General features: G+C 38.6%; 1 protein-coding gene and 1 long non-coding RNA gene across 7 annotated transcripts in view; one reads left to right on the top strand and one right to left on the bottom strand.

The window, feature by feature from the left end:
• Nucleotides 1–19,185, bottom strand: part of LMLN (leishmanolysin like peptidase) — a 135,645-nt gene that overhangs the window by 55,452 nt on the left and 61,008 nt on the right. For 5 of the 6 annotated variants that reach the window (XM_082392335.1, XM_082392334.1, XM_082392330.1 and 2 more), the window contains 2 exons: nucleotides 18,640–18,770; nucleotides 12,500–12,710 (listed from right to left, as the gene is read on the bottom strand). In XM_082392335.1, the coding sequence (XP_082248461.1) occupies nucleotides 12,500–12,710; nucleotides 18,640–18,770 (342 nt within the window). Of the gene's footprint in view, nucleotides 1–111; nucleotides 7,882–12,499; nucleotides 12,711–18,639; nucleotides 18,771–19,185 lie in introns of all 6 variants that reach the window. The other variant, XM_082392332.1, reaches the window with a different exon arrangement.
• LOC309628871 lies at nucleotides 7,888–11,254 on the top strand. The gene is made up of 2 exons (XR_014244758.1): nucleotides 7,888–9,039; nucleotides 9,350–11,254. It is a non-coding gene; the product is annotated as an uncharacterized lncRNA (long non-coding RNA).

Here is a 19,185-nt window from a genome sequence, read left to right on the forward strand (position 1 = left end):
GGCACAGAAACGAAGACCCAACACAGCCATAAATAAATAAATAAACAAATAAATAATTAAAAAAAAAAAAAAAAGAAAAACCACTAATATGCTTATAAAAAAAAATGATACAAATGAACTTATTTACAAAACAGAAACAGACTCACAGCTCTCGAAATCAAACTTATGGTTACCAAAGGGGAAACATGGGGGGAAGTGATAAATTAGGAAATTGGGATTAACATATACACACTACTATATATAAAATAGATAACTAACAAGGACCTACTGTATGGCACAGGGAACTCTACTCAATATTCTGTAATAACCTATATGGGAAAAGAATCTGAAAAAGAATGGATGGATATATATGACTGATTCACTTTGCTGTACACCTGAAACTAACACAACATTGTAAATCAACTATAACCCAATAAAAATTAAAAAAAAAATAAAGGATTAGAGAAAAAGTGATAGTAATTGAAGACAAGCTTCTACATAACTGACATTCCTAAAGAGTAAAACTGAAAACAGTAAATTAAGGTAAAATTCGAAAAAATTATTTGAAATTTTTAGCCTTGGATCTATGGATTGAAAAGGTATACACTGTCTTACAGAAAAAACAGACCCAGAACAGTCGTCACCAAAATATATCTGTTTACAGAAGCTTAAACCTTTAATACATTCATCCCTCAGTATCCGCAGGAGGATTGGTTCCAGGATCCCCTGCAGATACCACAATCTGTGGAGGCTCAAGTCCTTTATATAAAATGGCAGAATACAGTAGGCCATCTGCATCTGCAGTTCCATATCCGCAAATCAACCAACTGGGGATAGAATTTACGCAAATATGGAGGGCCAGGGCCAACTGTGCTCTTCAGATCTCAGACCCTATTCACCTCAGACAATGATGACTTCCCTCCCTTTCAGGACTGGGAACTCAGCGACAGCCACCAAACCTAACAAACGTGCTCCCGCTTCCCTCCATGTCCTACTCACAGTGGAAGGTGCGGTGCTCTGCTCCCACCTTCTAACCTCTCAGAGCCTGACTTGATTGGGCATCTGTCTTTTATCTTAAGCCTTTGCTCTCTCCACTCTTTCTTATCAGCATGCTATATGTATTATCCCATCAGTTTCAAGTCTAAACTTTACCGTAAATAATCGCTTAATTGTGCCCCTCCTTCACTGACTCCAGGACAAAGACCATGTCTGTCTGTTTCTTGTGTTCCTATGGCCCAGCAGAGTGCCTGCCACAGTTGGTGCTAAATACACGTTGAATATAGTAAGTACGCAACAAATAACTTCTTCAATGTTCAGTCACTAGATTCAGTATCTCCACTGTGCTAAGTGTCAGAAGGCACTCTCAAGTGCACTGACACCCTGGAGGCAAATACAGATGGCAGCCCCTCCCCATCCAGCACTACAAGGTCTGGTCATTCTGCATGCACACGCTTGCTCCCCTGGCCCTTTCTGTTTCCCTCGTCTTTGACTCATTTCTTAGTACCCAATTCTTAGGCCTTCATTCTCCCTTGTATTTAGACTTACCTTCACTATCTGTTCCTTCCTCTGGGCACTAATAAGTTCTGGATCTATGCTTTCGGCTTACTTTTAGCAGCTGAATGCCACACCCGGACCGGTGCCTGCCCTCCCTGGAGCTGACCTGCTGCGGTTCCTCAGCTCAGTAGACTCCAGTCTGCTCATTTTCGCCACCATGCTCCTGGGCCATAGCGCACGGCAGCCACACCAGGCACTGTCATTCCCGACCTGGAAGTGAATGGTGGTATGAAAATTATAAAACAGCAGGAGCGAACTGCAGGGGGAGGAAAGTTTCTGCCAAATTAATAAATTAGTGAGAACTGCTGGCTCCCTCCCTCCAAATCAATCCTTGAGAAATGATGGAGGGGTAAGACCCCCTCACCACCACCCCCAGTTAATAATACCACCAAATAGATATGCATATATACTTCAGAAAACTGGGCTGTTTTGAAATGGTAATGGGGAGACAGGAGGAGGAATGGTCAGAGCCTGGGGTAGAGGGCAGCTGTGAGAGGATAAGTTAGAAAAAAAAAGGAGGAAAAAACCCCATCTGAGGAGATCCAGCATGGGGCACACTGCTGGTGCTGGGGTTCTGGGGCAAAATCCCAGAGTGGCAAAGCCACAGACTCACCTCAGTCAGGCTGAGGACTGATTTGCCTCAGATATTTCCCTTCTTCACTTTTCTCTTCATCATGATGATGCTTATCCCTAAAGGTTATTTAACACCTATATAGCACTTACGGGCTCCCTCTTTACTCCTCTGTCAAACCTATCGTAAGAAATGCAGATTTTACACATTTTATTTACTTAGTAACAAGCATAAAGCTAACCAAATCATTTTAGAACGGTGGCATAACCTGTTTTATCTGACCTCTGTTAAGATTCAAGGCTCTGGGGCTGGTCTGGCAGGCTGTGCTGAGGCACGCGACATTTGCTCTATTCTTTGTAGCTTCCTCGCTTCCATTAAATTATCAGACCCTCAACCAAATATATCAAAGTCTTCACTACATAAACACTAATGAGCACCCATGTGTGTAAGCACAAGTGAAATCTCTTTCAATCAACCTGTAGCCTTCTTAAAATGTCATTAGGAGACCTAATGGGGTTGGGTGAGGGGGAAGCCAGGAGATGTTCAGATATTGTGATTTGAATATTTTCAAATGAGACAATGTCAGAAAGTTGAGTTACTGTTTCTGTTGAAATTGAAAAAATTGTTAGTGGCACTGAGTGTTAAAATGGCATCGAATCTAAGATACACTAATGTCTATAGGCAGAAAAAAACATTTCTATACATATAAAATGAGAATGGGGACTTCCCTGGTGGCACAGTGGTTAAGAATCCGCCTGCCAATGCAGGGGACACGGGTTCGAGCCCTGGTCTGGGAAGATCCCACATGCCGCAGAGCAACTAAACCCATGCGCCACAACTACTGAGCCTGCGCTCTAGAACTCGCGAGCCACAACTATTGAGCCCGCATGCCACAACTACTGAAGCCCACACGCCTAGAGCCCACGCTCCGCAACGAGAAGCCACCACAATAAGAAGCCCATGCACCACAACAAAGAGTAGCCCCCACTCGCCGCAACTAGAGAAAGACCATGCACAGCAACGAAAACCCAACACAGCCTAAAATAAATAAATAAATAAATAAATTTATTAAAATAAAAAAAAAAATGAGAATGGTATTGGTCATCTACCAGAACATCAGATGGTGTATTTGGACTTCTATCTCCAAATATGTCCAGTTTATTTCAAACATTAAAGAACAAACTTCTGGTGGAACACTAACAAGCTGATTTAAATAAACCACTCCATTTCAACGTACCTACCAGAGAGTTGTTGACAAAAGACTCGTTTATGTATTGATGCCTATTAAATAAGATATATTCTATGAACATACCAAAAGGTAGTATAAACAGGTAATGTACGAGACACAGACACTTTGTCTTCAGTATACCGTACAAATAATATTGAATTTATTCAACTACTTGAAGTAATTTATTGTACATAGTTTTAGCTACTTACATGAAATATTTAAAATGTTAAAAAATCTAAATATTATTATTAAAATTTCCCACAAAGATCTCAGCTCAGCAAGTAGGTCACAGAGGCTGTGTTCAATCCATTTCACAGTGCTTGGCTCCAGGCCACAGGGCAGGATGGCTCTGAGTGCACATGGTGAAGGCATGCCCCAGGTACGTTCTCTCAAACTACAGTCAGTTTATGAGGAAGAATCACGCCCCACACTCCACAGCCACAATTTACTTGCCGCTACCAAATGGAGTGTGGTACTTGAATGCGCAGAGCGGTCCTGCAGTGAGACTCCTGGCCCACAGCACAGAACAAATGGGACAGGAATAATCTCTAGCCAGAGACGGCTGCCCTGAATTGTTTTAGTCAGCTGTCTTTCCTGCTTAACTATTTGAGGAGGGTTATTCCCGGTAGCTTTACATAAGACCTGTCCCTATTCTTTAAGTAGGACAATTTTACTCCAGTTAAAGTAAAAATTGAATTATGCTTCATCATAAACACATCATCGTCCCCATACAGAGTGCATGGCTGTGTTTGTATTCCTCATCCAGGTTTAAAAAAATTGATGGTGTTAATTAAGTAAAGACAAGATGCAGATTAGTTTCCATTTTTATTAAAGCTGTGTTTTTTCTAAGTAATATATTACACTTAAAGTTAAATACCATAAATAAAGATCAATTCTTAAATCTATTTTATTTATTAAAAATGTAAACAAAAAGAAAATAATTCACCACTCCCTCCCCAACCCTGACTAAATGTATCAAAAAAAAAAAAAAAAAGGTCATCCTTTCAGGTAAGTTCTTTCTTCAGAACGAGTAGCACAGACTTTATTAAAATATGTTAGTCCTCTTGGGCTGCAGGGACATGGCACGGATGACTGGTGCCAACTGTGAAACAGGTCTGTGGGGCTGTGACTGAAGTCCACCTCCTCCTGCCAGGACTACTCAAATGCCCTCAGAAACGGGCTCTTCTCTCTCCATTCAGTGTCCAAGGACAAGGACAGCGCTAAGGCTCTGAGCACAGGACACTGCGATGAACATGGTGTGTAAGCTGGCATACTCCAGGAGGTGGGTCAGAGCCAGCAGTGACCTAGCAATTCTGCATGAATTAGTCATGCAGAATATTAGACTATTCTGAATATTCATGAATATTAGTCACAGAATATTAGAGCTGGAAAGATTCTGAGAAAGCATCTAATCATTTTACAGATGGTCTCAATCAGTGAGTCTTCTGATATTGAAGTGAATATTGATAAAATTTTATGGAATACTCTGATATACTTATTTATGTATCTTCCTAAAACTATTTAAACTTCACTAATGTTTCACTTTCAAATATTGATAAACTCTAAACCAACATATTAGGCTGAAACTAATTTTAAGCATAATTTATTACATTTTTAGAATGCCTAGTTGATCTTAACAAAAATAAGTATCCTTAAGAAATAAGTAAGGGAAAAGGATGTTTTTCAGGAGAATACAGAGGGATCTACATTAAGACTACCTAACTGCTTTCCAGTTTCTTTAAAGCTATCAGCTCAAGTCTAGCGACATGGCTTTTGCTTCCTTCCTGTAAATTCTGTTCTTGAAAACCTGAGAGACAAATTCACTTGTTAATTTTGACATTGGGACCTTAATACTATCAAAATGAACCTAAGTCTGAACTGAAAACTGAGGTAGTCAGTTTTTATAAGCACTTGACCCTTTTGAGTCAGAAAGGAACTTCAGTCTACTATCCTCAAATCAGCTATCCCCATTCCCCTTCCCTGCCCCACCTCACTCCCACCATGGCTGCAGTCTGCATGGTCTCTTTCTCAGTGAACTGGTTTTGTGAACATAAAGGGTATTACCTTCCACAGGATATTGAAATTTAGGTCATCTCAAATTCTTCAGTTCAAAACTTAATTCTAGCCTGCTAATTCTGCATTGAAATTTCAGATTTTAAAAATCCTTTTTAGAATATTATTTTAGAATTTTATCATATTATAAGGGACTAAACCATGCCTCTTAAAATTTCTTACAGGTTCAGTGGTCTTCTAAATCTTCACTGAGTATACTATGCAGAATCAGTGATAAGCAACCACTTTCAAGACTTGTTGAAGAGGAAGGAAGACGCCAGCACTGTTAGTTACCCTCAAAAACTCAAGATTTCTTAACATCATACTTTACCAGGTTCTACATTTGTGCAGAGAAAACACTGGGCTACCAGATTCCAAGCTTAACAAATATATATATATAGAAAAAATGTCATCTATAATATTTTCTTCAGAAAGTCATTAGTGCAAATATAATTATATCAATAAAAAATAAAGCAAAAATATATTTCAAGTATAAAAAGCACCATGCTCAGAAACAATACTACCTAAATGGCATTACTGCACAACAGTCAAAATATAATTGAACCTATCACTGTTGAGTCTCAATTATATTATGAATCCATATTATTTTTGGTGAAATTCTTTATACAACTTTGCAGGATGATTCATAATCACATTGGGTATATAAGTTTAGATTTTTATAACTTTCTTTAAAAATATACTCTACATTTTTCTCTGACTTTTCATGATTTAAAGTATGCAGAATGTAGGCAGAAACACCACTGGTATTAGATTTTCTTCAGCTGAGGCTGGCTATGCTAGAGACCCCCAGCTTTTCACAATGACAAATACCTCCAATTTAAAATTGTAGGCAAATAAGTATTTTAAATGTATGCATTTTTTAAAAAAAGGTGACTTTCCTCTATGCTGGAGTTGCTGTTTGGCTCCAGTGCCAAATAATAAGTTGGAATTACTCCTTAGTAATTATGCTGTTTGTTCACTTAGCACAAGTTCTTAAACTGAGTGCTCAATAACTGTATGCTGAATTAAAGGGCCAACCAGTGAATGAATGAATGAATGAATGAATGCATGTCCAAGGGCTATGTTTCTAATGCCACAGGACTTCATTAGCTTTAGAGAGAAAAACTGGGCATCATTCATCATTAAAGATTTTCAAATTGAGTTTACTAAGTAGGGTTGGTCAGCTCTAGTACAAGAGCAGAATTGCTTCTGGGGACCAGAATCTATGGGTGACAGAAAGAGTGTCAAATACAAGAGGTAAAGGACATTACCTCCTTTTAAAGCACAGGCAACTTTCTGACTTCTGTGGACTAAGCCATACCCTGTGTGGTAAAGTGGACCCTATTGGATAGGCCCTACACCAAACCTACACTTTCCTATAAACAATTCAGACCATCTTGTTTTGACTTATATCTTTTCTTCTTACACATAAAATAATTTTCAGATAGTCAAATTCTTCTGTAACAATTCCTAAGCCCACTTGAAAATAACTGCATACCTGTCTATACCAGAATTTCTTTTTATCTTCATTGGTCAAAAAGGAAAGTTCTATTTTTGTTGGATTGCAGTTGTCATAACTATTATCTGAAAAACATACAATTAGGTTTTCTTTTATTTGCATGTCTTCAATGTTTTCACAGGGCAGAGTATTTTTCTCTCTCTGCTTCCCAGTTTTTCAAGTCATTATTAAACTAATGGAGAATACAACTGGAAGCTACTCTCTGAAGATCAATGAGTACAGATACAGCTACCCAACACCTAATGGTTCAGCAGGAAACTGCCACACAGCTGGTTTGAAAAGGCTAGCATGGTTAAATCATAAGATTTAGCAAAACATAATTAAAAAAAAAAAACAATGAGAACAATGACTTAGGTGTACCATATACAGTCATTAAATTCAAAATAGGTATAATAGTGATGTAGAAATCCCAATTCAAGTTATTTTCTGTAAGTCAAAGGACAATTTATACTTTTGAGGACAGGGTCCACAACTTATAAACTTGCAATGATTAGCTGTTCTTTAAATTATTGCAGCAGTGATGAACTTTCCCATTGTTTTAGGTTAATGAAAATGCTGAGGTATGTAATAACTGAAATTTTCACCTATTATCCCATTTTCAAAGGAAAACTTCAAGAAGAGTATTTATCCTGAAAAATAAAGAGACGTGGTGATTTGGAATTCCTCCTCCTTCTCCAAACTTTGAGGCTGTTGGGTTGCTGATGAGGAATGACTGCTGTGAAGCTCTGCTTCAAGATCTGATTGTGGTCAACACTTCCAAGCCAAAGTCAGGAATGCCACTTCTGCCATCTGCATAGGCTGGAACTCGCCCAGATTTTGTGCTTTGTTCAGAGGAACATGACACAAAGGAATGTCTTCAGAATTCACTTTTCCATTCCTAATGCCATACGCACAGAAGAAATCCAGCCAGCAGAGGAAATAGATTGCCTAGCAGAAGCCAAAGGGTAACCACCGGGCTAGAGGAACAGGAACAGAGATCTAGGGTTGAAAACAAAAAATTGACTTTCCATAGACATTTTTGGAAAAAATTATACCAACTAAAATGTTGACAGATGAGTAGAGGTAATTATTAAAAGGTGAAGAAGGACTACCTTGAAGAGTAGAATCAAGAGTGACTTCCTGAAATCCATATATGCATAGTCTTTTTTTATATTTATAGAAAAAGAACAAAATATTTATGTAGGAGAAAAGAAGATGTACCTACCATATCAAGGTACAAAATCAGCACCCAAGAAAAGACAGGGTAGTATCCTGGCAAAGCTAAAGATGCTACACAGGAAAGTAAATGAAATTCTTGGCTATTCTGACATGGGATGCTGGACTCTCTTCTTCTATTCTACCTTGTCCCTTCTAAGTAGGGTGACCGTATAATTTATCATCCCATATCAGGACACTTTGAGATAAGCATTGAAATAAATTTCTAGTCTCAAGATGGAGCCTCTCCTGCCCATGGTGCCACATCAGCAAATTAAAACTTAGATAACTTTCATGTTTGTGTAAATGCTCCACTTGACCAGAACCACAGAATATCCAGTCAGCCAATCTCCAACCGCCGAGCCAATGTGGGCTCTATACTTATTTCTTTGTTCCTTGATCTTTCTAAATAAGGTTAGATACTTAACCCCAGCCCATCAACCCAAGCTGAGTACTTCTTCCTTGTTTCCTGCTTGTAGCCTTTTTCCCTTATTTTACAGTTCTCTGGACTCCTGAGAGTAGAGACTGCCTGTGTGAAATAAAATTTGCTTTGATCAACTAAATTGTTCTCTTGATAATTTTAACACAAGGGAATGCTATTAGTAATCATACCAGGACAATAGGCACGTGGACTGTCCCAGGCAAAACATGACATATGTTCCCCAATCTCTAAATATCTACCCATCTATCCATATCACCCCAGACTTGATTTAGAAACAGCAGAAGATTCTATGAGTTTTTGGCAGTAGGAGTATATTTTAATTTATCTAAGAGTTGTTCTAACAGCTAAAACTATTTCCCCCAAACAATTCTCAGAATGGAGTACATTTTTTAGCAATCAAGAGACCAGGTCAACCTGACTTTATTTCAGGATGAGTTGTCCTTTCTACTATTTTGACCAATAGAGAACCAACCAAGCTTCAAGTCTGACTTGCTTAAAAGGTAAGAAAAAGGGCTTCCCTGGTGGCGCAGTGGTTGGGAGTCTGCCTGCCAATGCAGGGGACACGGGTTCGGGCCCTGGTCCGGGAGGATCCCACATGCCGCAGAGCGGCTGGGCCCGTGAGCCACAATTGCTGAGCCTGCGCGTCTGGAGCCTGTGCTCCACGGCAAGAGAGGCCGCGATGGTGAGAGGCCCGCGCACCGCGATGAAGAGTGGCCCCCACTTGCCACAACTGGAGAAAGCCCTGGCACAGAAACGAAGACCCAACACAGCCATAAATAAATAAATAAATAAAAATTTTAAAAAAAAAAGGTAAGAAAAAAAGGACTGGTTTTTCAGCTATAGAATTAATAAAATGATAATGTTAAGGCACTGGAGCTTGTTCTTCTGAGAACTATACAGTGTGGAATAAGTATTTTAAAAAATTATTTCACTGTATGTAATACAGGTAAACCATGGAGAACTTGTATTCTTCCCCAATGGAACCAGCTGGCAATCATTAAATGTTAGAAAAATCAATCCTTCTCAAAGTATGGTACCTGGGTCAACAACATCAGCATCACCTGGGAACTTCTCAGGCTCCAACCCAGATCTTCTGAATCAGAAACTCTGGGGGTGAGTCGTAGCAATCTGTGTTTTAACATGATTCTGATGCATGCTAAAGTTTGAGAACTTCTGACCTAGAGCTGCAATGTCCAATATGGCAGCCATTAGCTATATGTGCTATTTAAATTTAAATTAACCAAAATGAGATGAAATATTTAGCTCCTCCGTCACACTAGCCACATTTCACATGTTTAATAGTCACATGTGGCTAATGACTATTGTATGGGACAGTACAGATTATAGAACATTTCCATCACCCCAGAAAGGTCTACTGGATAAGTTCTGGCCTACAGCATCAGGTAGAGTGGTCCTGGCTGGAATAAGGAATAGACACTGGAGTCACTAATAACACAGGCATATCCCTTTATCTCCCAATTCTCAATTTGGCACAAAGGAAATAGGAAGAGAACTGAACTGTTGTTTATCTACTGTTGGTACTAACATTTAACAAGCTATTAAAATATTAATGGCCGCTCTGGAACATTTGTTGTCCTTCAAAAACACTGCACTTTCTGTGATAGCACTCTTTAAAAAGGAAAGATACAAAGAGCATGTTTCAAAATGAATCAGAGACGATCAGATCTGGGTTTTGATCTGAACCTCATTAGCTGTGACAGTGAATATATCACTTAATCTCTTTATACCTTAGTTTTCTCATGTGTAAATGATAATTCCTACCTCATTAGGTTTTGTGATGATTAAATACAATGATATAGACATAAAGCACTCAGCAAAGTGTCTAGCACTTAATAAATAGAAACAAAACAACCTCCACAATCTGAAGAGATCAGAAAATTTAGAAATAAATCTTTCATATTCACTAATGGAAACTATGCCTAAAAGGTATCTATTCCTTTTTTTTTTTCTAAAAGACATCTATTCTTGTAATATTTTACACATTTTTCAAAACTGTGGTAGTGATTCGGAGGTTACAATCCTTTTTTGAGCATGCTTCCTCATAGAACTGGTTAACAGGGGAAGAAATCACAACACAGTACCACAGTATCAGAAGGGTGACTACAAAGAGGGAGCTGGATAAGAAGTCACGTCTAGGGCGCAGGTTGGTGGAGGGGGTGGGGTCATTTGCAATCTCTACTCCCCACCTCCTTTCAACAGATTCACCTGTCTTTGCCATGCTCCAAGGACAGGAACTAATCACTTCACAGCTCCTTGAACTAGTCTGGCTTTCTCCTCATTTCTACACATTTTTTTACTGTACTCCTAAGATCCTTACCCCTGAACCAGCTGGAGTAACTCTCTCTTTAACTCAACTCTAACTGCTAATGGCTCAATCAATGCTCATCTCTTGGACATTGAAATGATGATATTCCTTATAGTTAACTCTGAGATTAGGCCTGAGGATGGGAACTCCAACAGAACCACCTATTTGTAGACTAGCAGCCCTTTAATTCTAGCCAAAGCAATTTAACAATAACAATAAAATCAAGTCATCCTATCACTTCATATGAAAGTTAACTAAGAATATTTAACACTACATTTATTATATACCATATCAAAAGGACCTAAGATCTTTTAATTCATTGTGCATTACTAGTATAACTGCAGAAAACTCAGCTGGCTCACAGGAGTTAAGTGAAAAGAGTTAACAAAGCAGGCCTGAGATGGCCATCATTTGAAAGTCCTGTTTGCAAGGACGGCCTTTAGCTGGTGTCTGGGAAGTGGTTTCTTCCAGACTTCACCCACTGTCCCCTTTCCCTTTGCTGATTCTGCTTTGTATCTTTTTGCTTTAACAAAGCTTAGCCATAAGTACAACCAGAGGCTGAGTCCTTTGAGTCCTAGAGAGTCATGAAATCTGGGGGTGGTCTTAGGCACCCCTAACACAAGTATTAATCTCCCCAAATTCACCCTCTACTTATAGCCCATGTCTTGATAAAGGCCCCAGAATGTGGGAAAGAAAGGGAATTAAATTTTAGAGGTGAAGAAACTTTGAGCTATAAAGTGAACATAGCCCTCTGTTTTCAACCAGACCATGGAGCGAGCAAAGGGCTATACAGTTCCATTTAAAAAATACCTCCAGTTGAGAAAATGAAACATGGCCTACTCCAAAATATCAAACTGTCATAAAATCTCATAGGTCATTTAATTAAAATATTATAGACCATAGGTCAAAGCTTTCATTGAGAGTTCATGAGTTCTGCTTTTAAAACTCTTAGAAATGGGTCATCAGCCTCAGTTTGCACATCTTCATCAACAGGGAATGCACTCTTCTCAAGAGAGTCCCTTCTATTCCTCTCCTGGTTCTAAAGGATTTTACTGGAATCTGTCTCCCTACAACTTTAATTCATTGTTCTCAGTGCTACTCTCTGGAGTCTCACAGAATGAGTAATATATCTCTCAGTGAAAACCACTGTCTTTGCCAGCCTGTCTTTCTATCTCACTGTGTATATTTGCATCTCCCTGCACCTTTCTCTTCTTTGCGGGCATGTCAATCCCTTCTTTGAGCATCTTTTCCAGTGACTTTCCCACTCTTTCACCTCACCTAGTTATAATATAACTAAAATATATTTAATTGCTTTTTGTATTCATGAACAGAATTTTTACTCTTACTTTCAAAATGAATGGCTGAAACATTAACTTTTTGTAACCTTCAATGAATGTTTTTGTGCAAGTCAGAGGTTCTTCACATATAGAAAGTTTCCTCACCCTCACTCTTACTGAAGAGAGGTGTCAAGTCTACCTACCTTCAATTTCTAACCATGGAGGGAAGGAGATCTTCCCATAAAACTGCAATTAGAAGAGAAGACACGCAACCTGTTTTAGAGCTTCCTTGCAGGGAATTTTCAACATCTTGTAAGAAAAGTCCTTCTCTGTACTCCAACCACAGAGACTACTCACCTAGGGGTAGAGCTCGGGTCAAGTTAGTAGTTGGAGGATCTGTTTCTGGGGGACAGAGCTCACAGAAGTCCCAACATGATGGGCAGAGCAAGTTTCCATCGTGAATCCAGCCGTTCATCTGAATACTGACGGGGAGGACCTGCCCGGCCCGACTACACAAATATGAAGTATCCTGAACCCAAACCTTCAGACCTTGTGGAGAACAAGAAACCTTCAAAAAGTGAAAAAAAAAAAAAAAAAAATCCGATCAGTAAGATTCTAGTATGTGAGACTTCTCCCTCAACTGTAGGAAAATATGGCAGAATTTACTAAAAATGCTGGCTATAAAAGACAATTTGGAACGTGGGCATATTTTAATCTCATATAAAGAGGGTTAAGTTATTCATGTTCTAAAAGAATTTCACTCTGTGGTAGTAGTTCTTAGACTTTTTGTCTAGAACCTTTTAAAAAATCTAATGAAAGCTATGGACACTTCCTGAAAAAAACAAGGTAACATACAGCTTTACATACAATTTGGATTCACAGACCCCTGAAGCCAAGTTATCAATAATAACATTTCTGTAGATTCTAGTATCCTCCTATAATTCAGGTTAAATGTCTGTCAAAGAGCCATGAATCACATCACTTTTTCTACAAGTTGCTAAATTTTGTAACTCAAATTTTTTTAGTTGTTTTAAATTATAAGAATAGGGCTTCCCTGGTGGTGCAGTGGTTAAGAATCTGCCTGCCAATGCAGGGGACACAGGTTCGAGTCGTGGTCTGGGAAGATCCCACATGCCGCGGACCAACTAAGCCTGCGCGCCACAACTACTGAGCCTGCGCTCTAGAGCCCACGAGCCACAACTACTGAAGCCCGCGTGCCTAGAGTCAGTGCTCTGCAACAAGAGAAGCCACCACAATGAGAAGCCCGCGCACCACAACGAAGAGTAGCCCCGGCTCTCCGCAACTAGAAAAAGCCCATGCGCAGCAACGAAGACCCAACGCAGCCAAACATAAATAAAATAAATTATAAAAACAATATATGCTCATTGTAAAAAAAAAAAGCACACTGTATAGAAATGACATAGTAAAAGTTTGTTATTCATTATCCCTATCCCAGATCCTCTGCTCAGAGATGAAAATGGTCACAGTGATTTTATACAACTGGTAACATGTTTAAAGGCAGGATTCATATCTCAAATACAAGGGGTAACTGATGAAATCAATTTTAAAAAACAAACATATTAAAGCTAACTTTAAAAAAATTTATAACGACTGTGTTATCTTCAAAGTTGTTTTCTTTTTTTTAATAAAGTTTATTTATTTATTTATTCATTCATTCATTCTGGCTGCATTGGGTCCTCACTGCTGCGCACGGGCTTTCTCTAGTTGCTGAGAATGGAGGCCACTCCTCATCGTGGTGCACAGGCTTCTCATTGTAGTAGCCGCTCCCATTGTGGAACGCAGGCTCCAGGTATGCAGGCCTCAGTAGCTGTGGCATGCAGGCTCAGCAGTTGTGGCTCGTGGGCTCCAGAGCGCAGGCTCAGCAGCTGTGGCGCACGGGCTTAGCCACTCCGTGGCATGTGGGATCCTCCCAGACCAGGGCTTGAACTCTCATCCCCTGCATTGGCAGGTGGACTCCCAACCACTGTGCCACCAGGGAAGCCCTCAAAGTTGTTTTCTAAAAAGACTTAACATTATGCTACTTCACCTTAAATATTTCTGGAACTTCTCTCCTGGAACTATTTCCAAAGAAAGTGCATGGTTCTGAGTATGTTTGATGGTGGCAAATTTTTACTTTGCAAGTAGATGTAATTTTTGGAAATACCCAAAACTTGCCCAGATCCAAGTCTGGTAAAGGCAGTTGACTAAACTGGTTAAGACTAGGTCAACATAGGTATAATGTAAAATACTGAAATTGACTTCTTAGATGGCTATTAAACTATCTCTAAAAGCAATTTAAAAAGGAGTTCCAAAAGTGTTTTTCAACAATGGAGTCATTTTAAAAACAACTCTTTTCATCAATTAAGTTTAAATATAACATTCATTTGGAAATTTAAGTTATAATAAGCTATCAAAAAAATAAACAACAAAGTGTAAACTCTTCTATAAGTCTGTCATTCAATGACCCACACCCAGTAAGCGTCACCACAGCTGCAATGTAATGTAATCATTCTTGTAAGTGAGAATTGACTGGGTATTGTGCTTGGTGCTGAAAAGGATACCAAAGAAGTCCATGACACAGTGCCTGACCTCTAGCAGCTTTAATTGAGGAGAGAAGGGTAGGATATACAAATTTCCCCCCAAAATTAACAGTGTCAGACTGTTTTATGATAAAGAGGCAATAAATGATAGGAAAAAGAACAACAAAGATTAGAAAGTTTCATGGAAGAAAGCATTTATATTCTAAAGATGTGCACGGGGTTTGCATCACAGTGAGGGAGACATGTTGTAAGCTGGTGGGCTGTGTCAGAGTCCAAGTGGGTGAGGAGGGTAACCGCGTAGGGGTGGATGAAGATGGAAAGGATGTGGACAGATCAAATAACAAGCATATTAAACACAAAGAGAACCAGATTTCTCACTGCTTGAAAGAAGAGTTACAAATATGGGAAGGGAGAAAACTAAAATGAATTATTTGGTGTTAAACTGGAATCAAAGATACTGGTACAAACTCATGGTTACATATATGCACATGTACAAGTATATATAAAATTACATACACACATATTTCCTAGCTCTGTTCACCAAGAAGACCTGGGGAGCAGCTGTATCCCAAGAGCAATGAACAATACATCTAGCACCCAGACTTTATTTTTTTAATAAATTTATTTATTTATTTTTGGCTGCGTTGGGTCTTTGTTGCTGTGCACAGGCTGTCTCTAGATGCGGCAAGTGGGGGCTACTCTTTGTTGTGATGCGTGGGCTTCTTGTTGAGGTGGCTTCTCTTGTTGCAGAGCACGGGATCTAGGTGTGCGGGCTTCAGCAGTTGTGGCATGCAGGCTCAGTAGTTGTGGCTCGCGGGCTCTAGAGCGCAGGCTCAGTGGTTGTGGCACACGGGCTCAGTTGCTCTGCAGCATGTGGGGTCTTCCTGGACCAAGGCTCAAACCCCTGTCCCCTGCATTGGCAGGCAGATTCTTAACCACTGTGCCACCAGGGAAGTCCCTAGCACCCAGACTTTAGCCTCTAAATACCTCATTCCACTAAAAGAAACAAGAGCTCCTTGGAGGAATGATTAATTCCAGGGCTGGGGCAAAGAAAGTGAAGATGAGCCTAGAATATCTTGTGCTAGAAAGCAAGGAAATAGTTAAAAAGATAGGACAGCCAAAAGGACACAGGAACCAACATGAAGGGCTCCCTCCCTTTGGCTAAATCTGGGGCAACTTAAATATCCAAATAAATAATGATAGTAATGGTAATACCCACTGAATAAAATGCAATCTGTGAGTCAATACAGATTTAAATGCATAAATTAATAAAATGAAAGTATGATAAGAAATAAGTTATTGATATAGTACTTTTCCCCCCAAATACTTACTAATTAAAAAGGGAATTAATTAAAAGAGAAAAACGGTAACTTGACAGTGGAGAAGCCTGGTAGATACCAGCAAGTTAACATGACCAGCAAAGGGACAAATCAAGAGTGCACCACCAGGGACTTCCCTGGTGGTCCAGGGGTTAAGAATTGTCTTGCAATGCAGGGGATGCTGGTTTGATCCCTAGCTGGGGAACTGGGATCCCACATGCGATGGGGCAACTAAGCCCGTGCACCACAACTAGAGAGCCCACATGCCGCAACTAATGAGCCTGCACACCACAACTAGAGAGAAGCTCGCACACTGCAATGAAAGGTCCTGCGTGCCACAACTAAGACCTGACGCAGTCAAAAAAAATAAAAAAAATAAAAAAGTGTACCACCAAAAAAACACAAGCATCACTTCTGTGATATTACTGCCCAAAACATATTACATGAATATAATCATGAGGAAACATCAGACAAACCCAAATGGAGACACATCATAGATAAGAACTGGCTTGCAATCTTTAAAAGTGTCAAGGTTATGAAAGTCAAGAAAAGACTGAGGAACTGTTCCAGATTGAAGGAGACCAGAGATGTGACAACTACTCAATATGTGGTATCAGTGCAGATCCTATTACTACAAGGACATTATTGGGACAATTGGCAAAACTTGAATGGGGTCCAAGAATTAGATGTATCAGTGTTATTTCCTGATTTTTTTGGTAGTACTGTGGTCATATAGGAGGATGTCCTTGTTTATAAGGAATACACATCAATGTATTTAGGGGTGAAGGGGCAGACTGTCAGCAATTTGCACTTAAATGACCCATATTTTTGTACCATTCTTGCAACTTCTCTGTCAAAATAAGTAAAACAAAGAACAGCAGAAAACAAAACAGCTAATCCATATGCTAATTGTTTGGAAATCATGCACATTTCCCCATATAAATGGTTTTGAGTATGAAATTAGCAAAATTAACTGACAACACTAGGTACTACAGGGAAGCCAAGTACATTCAGTCTTTGTAGATGGTATTACAAATCTACGTAATCCCTTTGTGGTGGTGGTGGTGGTGGTGGTGTAGAGAAGACATTAAAACAGGCTGGAAAGGTTATCCTCCTATTATAGTTCACACTGTTCCAGCTTTATCCCCTTTATCCTAATAGTCTCACTTATGTGAATTTATTTCAAAAAATTGATTTTAAAAAAGTAAAGCATGTAAATATACTTACAAAAGCATTTTTATATAGTGAAAAGTGAAAATTAGTTCAATATCTCACAGGAAAATGACTTCCCTAATTATGATACTTTAAAATGATGCAATGTTCCACAGCTATGAAGAACAGTAAGTATTATTATTGGGAGAACTTGGAAAAGGTATCTTGGTCTGTATAAAAAGTACTAAGTAAAGTCACTGAAACAAAATTATGTATTCTGATTACAACTAGATCAAAACTATGTATTTAAGCAATACATAATCTTTAATAGAATGAATTCATCAGAAAATGGTTGCTGGATTATAGTTGTCAGATTATAGGATTATAGCTGGAAAGTGTTTATTTTTAATTGTCTTTTATAAGGTTTCAAAGGTAATTTTACATGAATTGTATGGTGTGTGAATTATACCTCAATAAAGCAGTTACCAAAAAAAAGAGTTAATTTTAAAGAAACTTTAAAAATAATAAGTTAAATTGTCAGCTACATTAGTCCATTTAGCTCTTGTAGGTGAATACACAACAAATTCTTATGTTTCAGTTTTCAGGATCACACTCTCCTCCCTGATGTCCGTTAGTAGGGTATGGAATATTCATTAGGTTTGATGCTCCTAAGTTACAGAATGCCTGTATCTTAGTAAGTTCTATGGTGATGCAGTCATTTAATATCAGACATGCAAATAATAAATTAAGAAAATAGTAGTTTGCTCTCTTTGGATTTCTAATTTCAAAGGAAAAAAATCTACTATTAATCAGTAGTTGATTTATTAATTCTTAAATCCATGCTTTCTTCAGATTTTACAAAATAAATTATAGTTTTTTTCCATTACAAAGTAGTTTTAAAGAACAAAATTACAGAACTTCCCTGGTGGCACAGTGGTTAAGAATCCGCCTGCAATGCAGGGGACACGGGTTTGATCCCTGGTCCAGGAAGATCCCACATGCCGTGGAGCAACTAAGCCTGTGCACCACAACTACTGAGTCTGTGCTCTAGAGCCCGTGAGCCACAACTACTGAAGACCACTTTGCAACAAGGAGAAGCCACCGCAATAAGAAGCCCACGCGCAGCAGCGAAGACCCAACGCAACCAAAAATAAATAAATTAATTAATTACTTAAAAAAAAGAACAAAATTACATGTTTCCTAATATTTCCTTAGGATCTATGCCCAGAAGCAAAATTATTATAAAACTTGCTGATATATAGCAACTATATATAATTTTTAAACAGACAGAGAAAGGCAATTTCTCTCAAAGAAATGACAATATTTTGACAAAACACAAATATCCAAACTAATATTTACAATAAATAAGTTAAAGTATTAATCAGTAGAAATAAAAGATATAAAATGTATTTGAAAATATAAAAACCATATAATGAGATACAATTATGTAATATTTGGTACAGTTATTAACAATCATATGGTTTACCTGATAGCATCCACTCCCCCAGTCCGGGTAACTCAGCTTCCTTTCACACTTTTCCATGACAAATGCTGATTTCTGAATTAGACACACTGAATGAGGTCCATACTTTTCAGCACCATAGTTTTTAAAAAGGTCTGAAGCAAACCAGAAAAGTTTTCTTTATTAAAAATTGACTTTGGGCTCAAAGAATAAGAAATTGAAGTATTCCACTCTTATAATTAAAAGTTGCTTTAAAAATCAAACATGTTTCATGGAAATTTTCAATTAAAAAAAATCAAGAGAGAGGGTTCCAAACTCAAACTGGATTCTCAATAAAGCAATTAGTAGGAGAATTATTATATCAGAAGCAAGAGATAAAATTGGGCCTAAAGCAACTAAATTAAATATATAGAGGAAATGGCACTAAGAATCACCTTCAATGGTGTCCTAAATAGGAGTCACTTCCCAAGTGACCCATGATAGGATAAGGCCAAGTGATTTATATAATGAAGATTTTTTTGGAGTGTTGCAACTTTTGCAAGACGTTCTTGTATTTTCAACTTATGCCAT

The sequence above is a fragment of the Balaenoptera borealis genome, assembly GCF_965194805.1.
Source record: "Balaenoptera borealis genome assembly, chromosome: 5".
NCBI classification, from domain to species: Eukaryota; Metazoa; Chordata; class Mammalia; order Artiodactyla; family Balaenopteridae; genus Balaenoptera; species Balaenoptera borealis.